This window comes from Podarcis vaucheri (assembly GCF_965113315.1).
Source record: "Podarcis vaucheri genome assembly, chromosome: 14".
In the NCBI taxonomy this organism is placed as follows: Eukaryota; Metazoa; Chordata; class Lepidosauria; order Squamata; family Lacertidae; genus Podarcis; species Podarcis vaucheri.
Genome location: NC_138752.1, coordinates 45,341,266 through 45,356,559, shown reverse-complemented (window position 1 = coordinate 45,356,559; position 15,294 = coordinate 45,341,266). Strand labels below are relative to the sequence as shown.

General features: G+C 40.0%; 1 protein-coding gene across 3 annotated transcripts in view; it reads left to right on the top strand.

Moving 5' to 3' along the window:
- USP22 (ubiquitin specific peptidase 22) overlaps nucleotides 1–15,294 on the top strand; it is a 102,319-nt gene that overhangs the window by 21,555 nt on the left and 65,470 nt on the right. For 2 of the 3 annotated variants that reach the window (XM_082199777.1, XM_082199776.1), the window contains exon 2: nucleotides 7,007–7,139. In XM_082199777.1, coding sequence (XP_082055903.1) covers nucleotides 7,007–7,139 — 133 coding nt within the window. Of the gene's footprint in view, nucleotides 1–7,004; nucleotides 7,140–8,990; nucleotides 9,064–15,294 lie in introns of those variants that run through there. The other variant, XM_082199778.1, reaches the window with a different exon arrangement.

Genomic DNA, 15,294 nt, shown 5'->3' with positions numbered 1-15,294 from the left:
ACACTGTCTGATTCACTCCAAACAGGTACCAAAGTTTTGCAATAATTTTTCAGCACCCCGAAAACTGTAACCCACTCTCTTTGTGGCCTTTCTGGTCTTTTCAACTCCAATGTTGCCCAATTGCCTGCAAAACTATTGGTTTTTTTAGGCACCCATGCACACTCCCATCATCTCCTCTTAAAATAATGTCTTGAAATGTGTTATCATGTGTGATAAGATGTTGGATTCAACTTGAAAAGGCAAGAAAAGAACATTAGAAAATGCAACCGAAATGCTAGCTTAATAATCATTGAAACTAACGGGAGAAACCCACTGAGTGAATGCAGCCGTAGGAAATTCAAATTCCTGGGGGGCACTGCAACACATGGTGCTTTCCCTGGAAAACAATTCAAAACTTTGGGACTGGTTTGGAGTGAATTGGACAATGTCAGGTTTTTGGGTGATACCCAAACCAGGGGTCATAGTTATCAATTCCTAAGTTTGCGGGACACTGGAAATTGTGGGGTTCACACTGCAAAACAATTGCAAAACTTTGGCACCAGTTTGGAGGGGATCCCAAATTTTGGGGTTTCTAGTTAATGAAACTAGTGTTTTTCATCAGAGTATCAGGGCAGGTTACCCCAAACATACATTCCTTTCTCTCTCTCCTCCTCCTCCCCCCCCCCCCGCAAATCCCTGGTAAGAATAAAATTTTCATTCACTGTGTGTTCCTACCTTGCAAATAACATCTTAGCTTCATGGGCAGCATTGAATAAGACACCCTGCACAATGTCAGGTACGCAGGGCTGCTTAGCTAGGCTGCTTAGCTTGCCTGCTGCATTACTTCTCAAGTCACGTGTCCCTGAAGATTAGATCAATGCATTACCTAATAGAATGTTTAAAAACATTTTCACGATTTGCTGACACAGGGGAATGAATGAGGTAAAGTAATAGATTTTTATACTCTATCTTAGAACACACTACTGCGGTATTGGCAATCATCTTGTTCTCATGTGAAATTGGCTACTGCAGTGGTGCATTGCAGAAAACGGGGAAATCGGCATTCTGAAATATAAGTAGGGCTGTGTGTGTGTGTGTATTTATGATTGTATATATGTATTCCTGAAAAGAGAGAGATTTGCAATTTCTCATCTTCTCCTAGCTTGTAAAGAAAGAAGTTTCTTCGTACAGAGATGCAGCTGTTCAGCCATTATTTAGACATATGCTCACACATTGTCAAGGGTTCTTCATCGTAGAGGAGTTGGTTTATTATTTTTCTCATTGTTTTTATTAGTAAATAAAATGAAACCAAAAAGTCTTAAGAAACACTCATAATTTTACAGCTGGTTAAAAATAGCATAAGGTTGAACATTATTATTTAACTTATTACAAAACATTACAAAAAAATCTCTCCCCCCCCCCATAATCAGACTGGTTTATATTAGGAATTGGTTTATTGAACCACTACACTAGAGAACTTTTTTTGTGGAAATTTGAGCCTTTGAAATTTACTCTTCTAAAGTAAACTTGCTATAATTGTGTTGATGAAAACCAATATAAGAAACGTTATTTATGAAAAATTATAATACTTAATATAATGAAATATCATTTAAAAACCGTAAGCATACAACAATAATGGGCAGTAATTTCCTAAAAACTAAACTAAAACAAAAGTATATTATAACAAACAAAACTAAGCAGTGTACAAAACAGAATTAAAAATTAAATGTACAGTCCAATAAAGCTTTGGTAAACATAAGTTTCCGTTTCTCCTTATTTTACCCCATTCTGTGCCTTTGTGCTAGAAGTTTAGTTACATTTAGTGCTGAGAACCTAGACATGAAATGTATTTTCTTCATATGCCTTCTGTATTTTGGTACTTTTTTTTTTTTAGTATAGCTTATTGCTGTAGAACTAAAATTCAACATGAAATGGGAAAGAGAGCTTCTAATCATCGCTAACGTAGAAAACCTTCAGATAAGTTCATAGGTACATCAGTCTACTTTCACTATCTTCTCCATGCAGCAAAGACTTTGTCAGCTTCGTTCCTGTAAAGGAAAGTGTTGAGTTCTTCTAGTAGGATACACTGGAATCTTATATCCAGCTGTTCACTGTAGGATAATACCCTTAGGTTTTATGTGAATATTTTTTATTATTTAAGAGCCCAGCATTTTCTATTTTTTTAAATAATAATATTTATTGCTTTTACAACAATTTAAACACTTACAAAAGAAAAAACAATACATTATAATACAAAAACACTACATAAAAATTAACAAAACTACATAAAAATTAACAAAATTAATTAAAAATTAACAAAACAAAAACAATTTAAAAACACATCAAAAGAAAGAAGAAGAAAAAAGAAAAGGAAAAAAGAAAAAACTTCCAATATCTTATCTTTTTTCCCCATATTTCTACGGCCTCCTCACACCTCCCTTTTTGTATTCCACTTCTATTAATTATTTCAGCAATTCCTTACCATCTTCCCCTGTTTTCTATCCTATAATTATCTTAACACCTTTTAACCTTATTTTCCTTTAATACTCTATTAATCTATTTATGCTTAATTCCTTATAACATTTCTACTGAAGCCATATAATTTCATTCCAACATTCTTCTAACATTCATTAATTTTACAATATTTCTATAAATAGTCTTTAAACTTTTCCCAGTCTTCTTCCACCGACTCTTCTCCCTGGTCTCGGATCTTGCCAGTCTTTTCCGCCAATTCCGTCTAGTCCATCAACTTCATCCAACACTTCAGTGCTTTTAAGAGACAGCCGTTCTCTCAGCCAGCAAAAAGCAGATGATTCACAACAAAGTTTAGGTGTCTGGCAGGGCAGGTCCACCTCCTTCTTTAGCATCCGTCAATATCTTAAGTTTTACTCGAGGCTTCCTGCCCTGCCAAACCAATCCAGGAACATCCCTCTGCCACCTCCTGAAACAATCCCTCCCATCCAAAACTTGCACTTTTTGACACAAAAGCAACATCCCCGGCAACACAGCAACCCTCATCCCCACCACAACAGCTCGGCCCAACCATAACAACTTCAGTTTTGTCCATATTTCCCAATCCCCCACAAGTCTGAAATTATCTCTGTTGTACAAAGGTAAGAATCACATTTGTTGCCCACTTATGTATCTCACCCACCCACTTTTGCATCTGAGCCTGCCCATCCCTGGCATGTGGCCCTTGGAAAGTTGCCCATGAAGGGAGTGTGGCCCTCTCTTTGGAAAAGGTCCCCCACCCCTACTCTAGATGGTTAAACCAGTAAACAACATTGCTATTTGTCAACAGCTGGAAAAATTAAGATCTCAGTCCCAAGTGCTGTGTTACAGGCTTGCATAATTTCTTTAAACTTTAGTTTTGTGAGTCGCAATGCTGAATGTCAGAAATAGCAGCCGTCTATATTTTTAACACTCCCGGCTAATGATTCATAAGCCACCTTGATGTTGCCATGTTCTATCTTTTCCCAAACTTCCTTGAGCTTTTGAAAAAGTCGTGATTTGAAAAAGAATTGCATCATTAGAACTGCACCTTGTTGTTAAGCCTGTTTACCCAGAAACCATTATCAGTAGGACTCCTAGCTTAAACGTGTTTAAGATTACAGAATACAGTTGAGTTCAGTGTCTGTCTAGTAATAAATCATTGTAAGTCTTGCAGTATTTGGTATCAGAAGAGCTTTTTCTTTGATTAGAATAGGAACAGATTTGTTAGCGCTCTTTCGGGTGTTTGGTAACAAAACACACATGAAAGGGCTTCTGAGAACATGCTGCCTACTTGCCTCTTAGCTGCAGTCAGTGGTTGACTGAAGAACTACCTTCATGGGGATGCAATCTCTGCATCTGTATTAGGTCTTCTTGAAAGGATGCTGGCCTCACACCAGTCAGGGACAAAGTCAACACATGTATTGGCATTTAGGCGGCGGGGCTAGCATTCATTTGAACAGGAGTTCTTGCTTCACCAGGTGTTATTCCTTCCCTCTCTTCTCCCCGGAATAATTTTGGCAGTTAAATAGTTATCCAAGGCAGCTGACAGTTTCTCTAACCCAGCATTCAAGCTGCTTTCTGACACATTGGTGCATATTGGCTCATAACTAACATTTGCCTAATTAAACTAGCTATGGCCTTTTAAAATGTTGGCGGGGGGAGAGTATTGTTTTTGTTTGTTACAATGGTACAGTGGTGCCCCGCAAGACGAATGCCTCGCAAGACGAAAAACTCGCTAGATGAAAGGGTTTTCCGTTTTTGCCTTGCTTCGCTAGACGAATTTCCCTATGGGCTTGCTTCGCAAGATGAAAACGTCTTGCGCTTTTTTTTTTTAAAGCCGCTTGAAGAGGCGCAGTTGCGACGGACCGTGCTTCACAAGACGAAAAACATCGCAAGACGAAAAGACTCGCGGAACGAATTCTTTTCGTCTTGCGAGGCACCACTGTATGTATTTTTGTGTTTTTATTTTGCAAACCACCCTGTGATCCTCGGATGAAGGGCAGTATAGAAATTTGAACAAAAACATTTGCTTAGTACTTGCCTGCAAGTTTGAGAATTTGCTTTTTTATATATGTGAGGTCAGAATGGCTATTGCCTCTCTACTAATACGTTGGCTTCTTACTTGCCATTGACTAGTCTGCTGTGATGTCATAGAATGTTTCCAAACATTCTAATGTGAGTGGGCATTCTAATTCTTGGGCATTCTCAATATGGAAATGGTCTACTGTTCATTGAGAAATGTCAGGTTAGTAACATTTCTTTAGAATAAGCCCAACTTCTTCCTGCCTATACCTACTTAGCCCACCCTCCTTGGGAGTTCCTTTTCCTGTCCTTATTTCTCACATTTTTTTTTTTACTTTTGAAGACTGCCAGGAACAAAATGATGTCACTTTCTGCTAGTCATTCTTGAGTGCCTGTTACAAAGTAGGTTCTTTTCTGTTGCCTCATTGTGTTCTGTACAATCAAATTAGAAACAAAATTGTCAAGAGTTGTTGACATAGTGCCTTTCATCAGAGAGATTGCTCATATTTTAGCCATTTGTACCCAAGAATTACAGCTCTGTATTGATGCATTATGAAATTTGCAACTTTTATGTAAATAAGTGTTGGAATTGTATCTATGTTTAAAAATAATCCATAAAATAGATGTGTGGTTTTGGGTTTGTAAGAGGATCGGTTTTCCATTTAAAAAATATTGACGCTTTTTCATAATACAATAAAAAACAAATTAATCTAAATGAAAAAGAAAGGGGAGGGAAGAAAAGGCAAAGTGCTCTCTCAAAGGTAGATCTTAACCCTTGTCTCACACAGAAAGGGGTGAACTCTCCCAGCTCACCCAGTCACTTCCCTTTCTTCTCCCAGCCTCCCACCCTGGGAGCTGTTGTAAGTGGATCTGTTTTCACCTCTCAGCTTGGATGCGATGCTTAAGTCAAAGTTGGACTTAAAGTGTTTTATCCAGCTAAGTTCTTCTCTGGGTAGACTCATTGGAATTAACAGACATTACTAACTTAGGTCCATTAGTTTAAATGCGTCTGCATTGAACAGAACTTGGTTGGCTGCAATGGTTAAATGGTTTTGGTTTTTTAATGGAGTGCTTAAATGGTTAACCTCCCACCTGAATTTAATACCTAACCATTTCCTAAAGTCTGTGTGTCTAGACCAGCATGCAATTTTAAATTGGTACCTTCTGACTTCTGTACAAATCTTGGCAAATGGAATGGGGACAAAAGGGTTTTTGGTAGACATAGAATAATAAGTGCAAACAAAACAAAACCCAGTTCCCAATATTTTAACATATCCAGAAAGTAAAACTCGGGGGAAAGAGATGCAGATTGGAACTCTCACATTTCTCTGGGGCAAAGTAAACAGACTGTGACACAGCTGAGGAGACTAATCCTGAATTGAGTGCTGGGATCAAAAGAAACAGAAAGCATGTCTAACCTCCACTGCAGTGATTTTTCTGTATGTACCTCTTTCTTTTCTCAGTAGGAATGAATGGTCATCATCCATGAATGGACTAAAATAAAAAGGATACTTGGGGATGGAGTTGCAGTGGGGGTTAAAACAAATCAACATCCCTGACAGCAGGTGGCCAGGCCTTCGCTGGCAAACTGTGTGTGTAATATATGTTTGTTGTGCATGTGAATACATCCTTCATCCCCATCATACATATAAGAGACATTTTGCTAGTCTAAAATGTGTTGTGTTACAGCACAGTGGCGGGAACTCTTTCCTTATATTATCAAAAAAAGTCTTTTCTGTCTTTTCTCACATCTTTATAATAAGAGTTCAGTGCATCAGAGAATATTTCTCCAGCAACTTTAGCTGCATAAATAAACAAATAAGCAAGTTATTCATCTGATGAGTTTTATCTGCTTAGCTATCCATTTTAGCAGTTTGCAAATCTTAATTGACTAAAGACATCTGATTGGCTAGCAGAAGGTTAACAGGATGTTGCACCACTTTCTAATAATCTCTAGCTGTTCTGATAGGCATTGTTTTGGATTGTATCTGTGCCATAATAAATGGGGATGGACCAACAGAGATACGGGTTTATAAAAGTGTTTCATTAGTGGAAAAACATGCATAATAGCTGTCTGCATATCCCTTTTGAGAGCCAGTGTGGTGTAGTGGTTAAGAGCAGTAGTCACGTAATCTGGGAAACCGGGTTCGTGTCTCCGCTCCTCCACATGCAGCTGCTGGGTGACCTTGGGCCAGTCACACTTCTGTGAAGTCTCTCAGCCCCACTCACCTCACAGAGTGTTTGTTGTGGGGGAGGAAGGGAAAGGAGAATGTTAGCCGCTTTGAGACTCCTGAAGGGGAGTGAAAGGCGGGATATCAAATCCAAACTCTTCTTCTTCTTCTTCTTTTGGATGGATAATTCAGTTCTAGCTATCAGTCTGGCTCATTTTAATACTGGAAAGTAGAAATAAATGTCACACATATGTTAGTACTTACAAACCTAATCAGAGAGTGGATGAACTTACACAATAAAGTATTTGCTATTTGTAATGAATATCATCTTTGTATTTCAGGCAAAGTCGTGCATCTGTCATATGTGTGGTGCCCATCTGAACAGACTTCATTCTTGCCTGTACTGTGTTTTCTTTGGCTGTTTTACAAAGAAACACATCCACGATCACGCAAAGGCAAAGCGACACAACTTAGGTAAGCAATCTTTTTAGACTCCTGCAATAGCATTGCTTGTTTACTAATGCATGATTTTTACAATGTGGAAAATACTACATTTAGATCAGAACCCAGACAACTTGACTCTTCCGGTTATAGAGGATATTTCATATGGAGGTTTTTCTGGCTGATATGACTGGCACCTCTGTTGAAGCCCTAGCCAACCTCTGGAACACCCGAATGGCTTGGGCTATTGACACAATCGCCCCTGAGCACCTGCTCCCACTTCATGGAGCCCATTTGGCCCCCTGGTATACTCCAGAGCTTAGGGCTGGGAGACAGATTGAATGCAAATGGAAGATCCGAATGAATGCAACTGAACTCTGGTAAGTGCTCATTATCGAGCCTACCTAGTGGCAGTGAAGGCCGCAAAGAAGGCATACTCTGCTGCCTCCATTGCATCCTCATTATGTCGTCCGGCAGAGCTTTTCTGGGTTGTATGGAGCCTTTTACAGGCTGGCCCAAAGGAGGTGGTAGAACCAACTGTATCTCGCTGTGACTTGTTTGCAAAGCATTTTGAGGATAATATCGCTTGCATCCCACCAAGAACTTGACTGTGCTGTTACAGCAGGTGAATCTCATGGGGTGCCCAGAGCACAGTCTAGTCCTGTTGTGTTGGATGAGTTTCAGTTGATAAGGCTCGAGGATGTGGACAAGGTGCTTGGATTGGTCAGGGCGACCACTTGTGCTGTAGATCCTTGCCACTCTTGGCTGATAAAAACCAGCACGGACGGAACAGCTGGCTGGACCAGAGAGGTGATCAGTGCCTCTTTTCAAGGGGGGGGGTGATCCCTGCCTGTTTAAAAGAGGCAGTGGTAAAACCACTTGTTATGAAACCTTCCCTGGATTTGGAAAACCTAACTAACTACCAGCCAGTTGCTAATTTCCCTTTCTTGAGCAAAGTTCTGGAGTGAGTGGTTGCAGACCAGATCCAGGCACTGCACTTTTGGAAGAAACAGATTTTCTGGATCCGTTTTCAACTGGGGTTTAGGCCCAGTTTTGGCACAGAAACTTCTTTGGTCGATCAGTATGATGACCCCTGCCTAGAGAGAGACAAGGAAATGTGTCCCTGTTAATTCTTCTTGACCTCTCAGCGGCTTTCGATACCCTCGACCACGGCATTCTGCTGGAGTGACTGTCCGAACTAGGGGTGGGTGGCACCACTTTGCAGTGGTTCCAATCCTACTTGGATGGTCATTTCCAGAGGGTGTTGCTTAGGGAATGCTTAACAACAACAACAACAACCCACTCATTTTTTCTCATTATAGTTACCCTATAATTATGGCCTTGATTAATTGAGGCTAGGTAGCTAAAAATAAATAAGTCAAACACACACACACACACACACACACACACACACACACATATATATATAGAGAGAGATATAAAATAACTAACTGCTTTCTAGTTAGTGGAAAGGAGAGTGGTATTTATGTTTTCCATTTTATTATGATGCAAAGCTCTTTTGTAATCATGAAAGATGTTGGTGTACCTGAGTGTTACAGTTGCAAAGCTGATCTCTTGATTTTAACAGAAAATGTCAGACACTTAATTCCATTGGATCTTGATATCTTTTAAATTTTATAATTTCCTGCCTAAAATCAAATGGTCTTTGGTGGTTTATCCTGGAAAACCTTCATTTTTAAAATGCTTAAATCCCTTTTATTTATAAAGAAGTAAACATGTTCTCAGTTCACCTAGCAGGCCTTTCAGTTAGGCCTGCATTAATGTATGAGCTCTGTATTTGTGACTTGGATAGACAACCTCCTTGAAGGTGTTTTTGAGTGTTTTAAAAAATGAATTTTGATTGTCATGTATTTACTTCGTTAGTTAAAAACTTTCCATCTACTGCCTCACCTTCCCAGACTTGTCAGATGCTCAGCCTGGTAGGAGTCAGCAAACAGTATGTCATATTATCTTATCAATGTCTATGCAAATGCCCTATTATTTAAATAATTATTACATATAGTACTTCTTACTCTTACTATACATCTTGAAAAGGCTTAACTGAAACCACAAAGCTTGAATTACCTGTTCACTTAATTATCAATGCATAAAGTCAGACATTTTGCCCACATTTTGTGCATGGTTGCACGCATGCCGTATCCTTTCTAAAGTACATTAGTTTTCAAACTTTTGATACTGAGGGAACTCCTGAGATACAGTGGTGCCTCGCAAGACGAAATTAATTCGTTCCACAAGTTTTTTCGCCTAGCGAATTTTTCGTATTGCGAAGCACGGTGTTGGAAAAGTTTTGGAAAAGCTTCAAAAATCACCAAAAAGCTCAAAAAAGGCTACCACACCGCGTTCTATGAGTTGCTCCTCGAAGTCAAGTCGCAACTGTATTAACGGTGTTAAGAAAAAGGAAACAAACTTGCAAGACGTTTTCGTCTTGCGAAGCAAGCCCATAGGGAAATTCGTCTTGCGAAGCAGCTCAAAAAACGCAAAACCCTTTCGTCTTGCGAGGCATTCGTCTTGCGGGGCACCACTGTATTCTCAAGGACAAATTACAGTATCCAAATTAGCTGGGAACAATTGCTTGGTTGCAGTCCTCTGTCTTGAGACCCCTAAGAGCTACTGCCGGTTAGAGAATACAGGAAAATATTGGGAAAGGACCATAGCACAGCAGTAGAGGATTTGCTTTGCATGCAGAAGGTCCTTGGTTCAGTTCCTGGCATCTCCAGGGAGGATTGGGAGAAACCCTGAAGAGCTGCTACCAGCCAGTACTAGATGGACTTAAGGGTCTGATTTGGTATAAGGCAGCTTCTTATGTTCTACATACTGGTCTAGAAAGAGCATGATCGGATCCAGTATACGGGAGCTTCATATATATCAAATGCAGTCAACTTGTAGTGGCTTGGAAAATAGCATGGGAGTTGTCACAATGAAACCATAATAGGAGGGCCAGAATTCTTAAAAGTTATGTGTGTGTTTCTTTTCACCAGCTAAGGGGTTTTTTCAGTTGCAGGAATTAGGAGCAGGCAGACCAGAATGCACCTACCTGTTCTGGGAATGCTCGGGGAAGAGGTTCCCAGTGTTGCTTCATGATTATTATTTTTTACAGTGCTGCTATTACCTTAAATGGGATCTTGCAGGCCCATTGGCCAGTGGCTCCTTGAACTCCTTGACCTATACTCTGAGGGTAACATGTGGGTTTCAGTATGAGAAAAATGAGGCTGTTGCATGATCAGAGAAATCTTACTTGAATAAGTTTAAGTTCATTTTAAATTAGCATAAATTTACATATCATTAACAGAAGTTTTGAAGAAAGGAAGCATACTTTTTAAAAAGATATTGTATATCACAGCAGACATACATCTTGGCAAAGGCATTCCTTCTTGCGTGGGAGTGAGGGGTGAGTGCCTCTTAAGATGGTCCTTGCCACCTACAGTTTTTTTTAAAAGAAATACTTTTTACAAATGTAATGATTATTATTTAGTTGCTTGACAAATTGGTGGTGCCAACATACAGCAGCAAAGTGTGGGGATGCTTAGATCTGCAACCAAGTGGAATAAGAGTGACATACCTGTAACTTTTTGGGGGGAGAGGATTATTGGAGGTAAAGGAAGCTATCCAATGGGAACTGGCCGTTAGCTTAAGAAAAATGGGAGAGAATGAGAGATAAAGTGTGTGGTCTAATTAATTGCTACAATTAATTGCCTGGGATCTACTGTATATGGTAGTAATATGGTATTTAGAGTGCATATAAGTCTTAAAACTTATTCTAAAAATTCCTTCTGGCCAAGGTTATGAGTGGGGAAACTCTTTTAATGTGTTCTAGCCCTGAAATGTCAGATGAAAATATTCTTAACAGCAGTGCCTGAAACAACACCGTTGGAATGCCATTTGATCACCCCAAAAAAAACATGTTACATGCATACACATCTCAAAATGAACTGAAATTATTTTTGAAGCACTTAGTGACTTTGCTGAGCTTACATCAGTCTCCATGGAGACGAGCAGAACCTGAAGCTCCAGATAACAAATTGTGAAGCTTTAGCCGAAGCAGCTACATATATGCTGCAGAATGATGTATTTGCATGTACTAGGGATGAAATCCACCCACAGCGTGTAACCCCTGAGCTTGAGGACAAGTTTCCCTTTCCATTCAGTATTATGCATCTCACTACTTTTCTCCAAAACGGAGATATAGTTAGAACTCTCTAACACCTTGATTTCTATGGCCTTTAAAAGCAACCTAAATTTGTCCTGTGTGTATAAGTCAGAACGGAGGTGCATATAGGAAGAACTGTGCCAAAGCATCTGTTACTGTTCCTCCTGGGCAGAAAGAACTTGGATCCGTTTGCTGGTGCATATGCTTTGTAGGAGGTGAGTTGGTGGGTGGAGCTAGTCCACCCCCAAGCCCTTGATCAGTTCAGAATACAACTCTTGATTGAAAAAAGAATGCAAGTTGCTGACAAGGTAATTATAGGCTTCTGTATTCTACAGTGAGACACCAGCCTGTGGCAGTCCTCTTCTTTGTGAGTCTCATTTTGTAGCCCTAGGCCTGCTGGACCACACTGCAATATTAATTCCTTGGATTTTCAAAGGCATAGCAGATAGAGGCAAAATCTTTGTTTTCTGAGAAGGAATGCATGTTTGATAGGACTGAAAAGATGGTCTCCGCTCCAGCCACCTGCTACTTCTTCAGTGATGGCGGACAACTGGAGTGCTCCTTGAGCCGGGTTTACTGTGTACCGGATTTGCTATGCAGAAAATATCATAAATTAGGATCAAAATGGGAGTATGGAATCCTCATGCTTTGCATGCAGAAGGTCTCTAATTCAGTCCCTGCTATCTCCAGAATAGCAAGTGGTGTGAGAGGCTTCTCTCCAAGACCCTGGAGAACTGCTGGGCTAGGTTGAGAAACAGAATAGAATAGCTTTCGACTCAAGAGTTAGAAACAATAGGACTGGCTCCTGTTAGTTTCAGCTCCATAGTAATTGTCCTATGAACTGCCCATAATGGCTAAATGGGATAAGAGACAACAAAAACTAATAACAGGGTATTTTACTTTGAATGTAGTCAAGGTGAATTAGTCATTAAAAATAACCAACTGAGATGAAATTCTGCAGGAGGTTCATGTTTTCTTTCTCTTCCTTTTTCTCTACATAGACTGCAAAGTGCCGCAAGACCTATATAAGAGCTGCTGCCAAGATGCATGTTGTTTTTGTAAATACAGTGATTTGTGCATCTGTGCTTAATTTCTGAGCCGTAGTTAGATCAATTCTATTGTATGGGAGAGTGAAAGTGGATATTCCAGTGTAGTTAACATACACATTTGTAAATAAGCAAATAATGAGTTTCTGGGTGCATTTGGAACCATAGATGGCTGAGAGAAGCAGAAATCGTAAATTAGTTCAACTTTCTTGGGGGGGTGTGTGTACTATGTTACATTTTCCAGAGGAACTGAAAGTCTGCAGCAATCAGTATAATGGACAAGGCAGTATTGTGATCTTTAAACACCTCCAGTTTCTTTCTGTGGAGATTGACACTGCAGACCTCTTCTTTTTCAAATACCTTTTAATTAGGTTTGTATTGCTCACTTGGAAAGAGTTGGTTCTGATGTAGGTGACCCTCCTCCCAAAGAAGTGCACTGACTTCAAGGAATTTGAAGGACTTTAGGCATCCATTTGTTAACCTGTGGACTCTTGATCACAAAGGAATGCTTTTCTCCAGGTCCCTTGGTAGCTACCTGTCTGATCCCAGAAGACCAGTCACAGATACATTTCTTATGTACTTCTTTGCCTCTGCATGCCTGGTAGGACTTACTCACTTGCCATCTTTCACAGGATGGCTTTAAATCTTTCTGTTCAGACTGATGAATTGTTGCTTCTGATTCATTCTTGGTGGAGCGACTGCTGGGGTGATTATAAATGGTTAGGTACATTTTTCTGGGGGAGGAACCAAGGCAAACGGAAGGTTTTTTGTTTTTTTGTTCCTTACCAATGGAGATAGCAGCATGGTATTTGATGATAGCCAGATACAAGTTTTGCTGTCAGCTTTCACTTCCACAAAGAAGTTGAAATGAAGGGATTGCCCCTCTTGTTTGCTTGAAAATTTGCTCTTCGCACTTTAGAGAGACTGTTGGAGGGTTGTTTTCCTGTCCTGTGGGTTCAGTGCCTGGAAGCCACCATCTTACCCAAACACCCTGCAGCCCTAATATGGGCACTGCGACTGCAAATGCCTCGCTTTCTTAATCATCTTTGGAACAGGATAACTTACAACCTAAAAGAGTTTCTGCGTCTGTTAGTGAGAATCGCCACCTGGTGAGTTAACTGCCTTCCATAATAAAAGAAGGAGAAGGAAAGAAAGCTACTGCTTATGGCATTGAGTAAAAGTGACAAAAAGCTGGATTTATGGTGTGAAATGAGAAAGTTTAAATGGACAAGGAGAATCTCTGTGAAGCTTTAAGTGGCTTATTTTTCATTTTTATTTTTTATTTGAAGAAAGTGTGTTTAAGAAATTGAAAGTTAGTTTTGCCAACTGACACTATATCCATGGAAATGGAATTAACCTTGTGATGCTGCTGAAGTGATGGGAGCCATTAAGGGACAGAAGTCCTAATAGCTTCAGTGAAGCAGGAAAATAGCCTCCCCATTCAGAATAAGAAAAAAATAAGAAAAAAGGCAGAAGGGGGGAAAAGAGGTAGAAAACAGGAGATCTTCAGGGTCCTTGCTTACTGTGGATGTTCTTAAGCAGATGATGACAGAGCAAACAATGTCTCTCAATGAAACAATATAGGCTTGGGGGGAATAGGTAAAAAATTGACAAGACTAAAAGAACAGTCAATGAAGTGAGGAATGAAATTAAACCAGAGATGAATGAAATGGAAAATGGAATCAAATATGACATAGAGGCTTTAGATGACAAGGAACTGGCAGGACTGAGAGCTGGAACTATGGCAAAACTAGAAGGGACAACTGATGAAATTGAAGAACCCACTATGCATAACTATGAAGTTATGGATGGAGAAAGATCTGGACAATCTGACATTGATGGAATTGAGAGAGGGAAAGAGTTCCATGTACAATTTAGAGTAATCCCAGAGGATAAAGCTATTAAATCTCGGGCGAGGGGGGGATTTCAGAAAAAGAATGGAAGGACCACAAATGGAACAGTCATTCATAGATAACATGGGGAAAGCATGGCAGATATAACAGGAGATGGGAACTGAAGATACAGAACTGGGTGTGAACCAATGGATACAAAAGAATTATGGAATATTATCTCAACATTTGATCACAGTGGAGAGACTCTTATATGTGCCAAGAGGGAAACATTTACCATTTAATATGGAGGCATGGTTTCTGAAATTGTTGGAGGCAAAGTTGATACTTTTAATTAGAGAAAAACTATTGCTGACATTGAATGTGGAACCCCTTTTGGATTTTTTGTCCGAAAAGGAAAATGGACACAAATATGAACCAACCCGGACCCTGTGGTCATCTGAGGCCCTTCCTTGGGCGCCTTCCCCACAAAAGGTCTGGAGGGTGGCAATGTGGGAATGGGCCTTACGTGCAGTGAAATGCTTTCCTCGAGGAGGCCTGCATGGCAGCTTCATTACATATCTTTAGGCACCAGACAAAAATGTTACTCTTCAACCAGGCATGTGGCAGATTCTAGGGCTTTTTAAATGTGTGTGAGAGAGAGGGGAGTTAATGGTTCGTTTTGTTTTTGTTTTGTTATGCATTTTGTGTTTTCATTTTGTATTTTTATGTTGTGAAGGGCAGTATACAGTTGATAGATGAACTCTTCTGCCAGAATGCAAGACAGTTAAGGCAGTTTTCAACAGCAGAATCCTGAATCCCGAGGAAACTTCATTCCTATTTCAGATCCACTATCTGTGACTGTGTTTGACACCAGATGGTTAGATGTCCTACCACAGTAGCACTTTGCTCTGTTGAAAAGCCAATGTGGTTTAGTGACTGGATGTGGCAAATCCAGGTTCAAATCCCTGTCCAACTATGAAACATCCTAGCAAGGGCACAGCAAGGATTTTTGCTGGAGGGATGGAGCCAAAGTTGTTGAGCACCCCATATATAGAAACACCCCATATATAGAAAATTGTGGGGGCCATCCTATAATGGAGTACTTACAATAAGGGGGAAACAAAACTCAGTTCCTAGAGGGA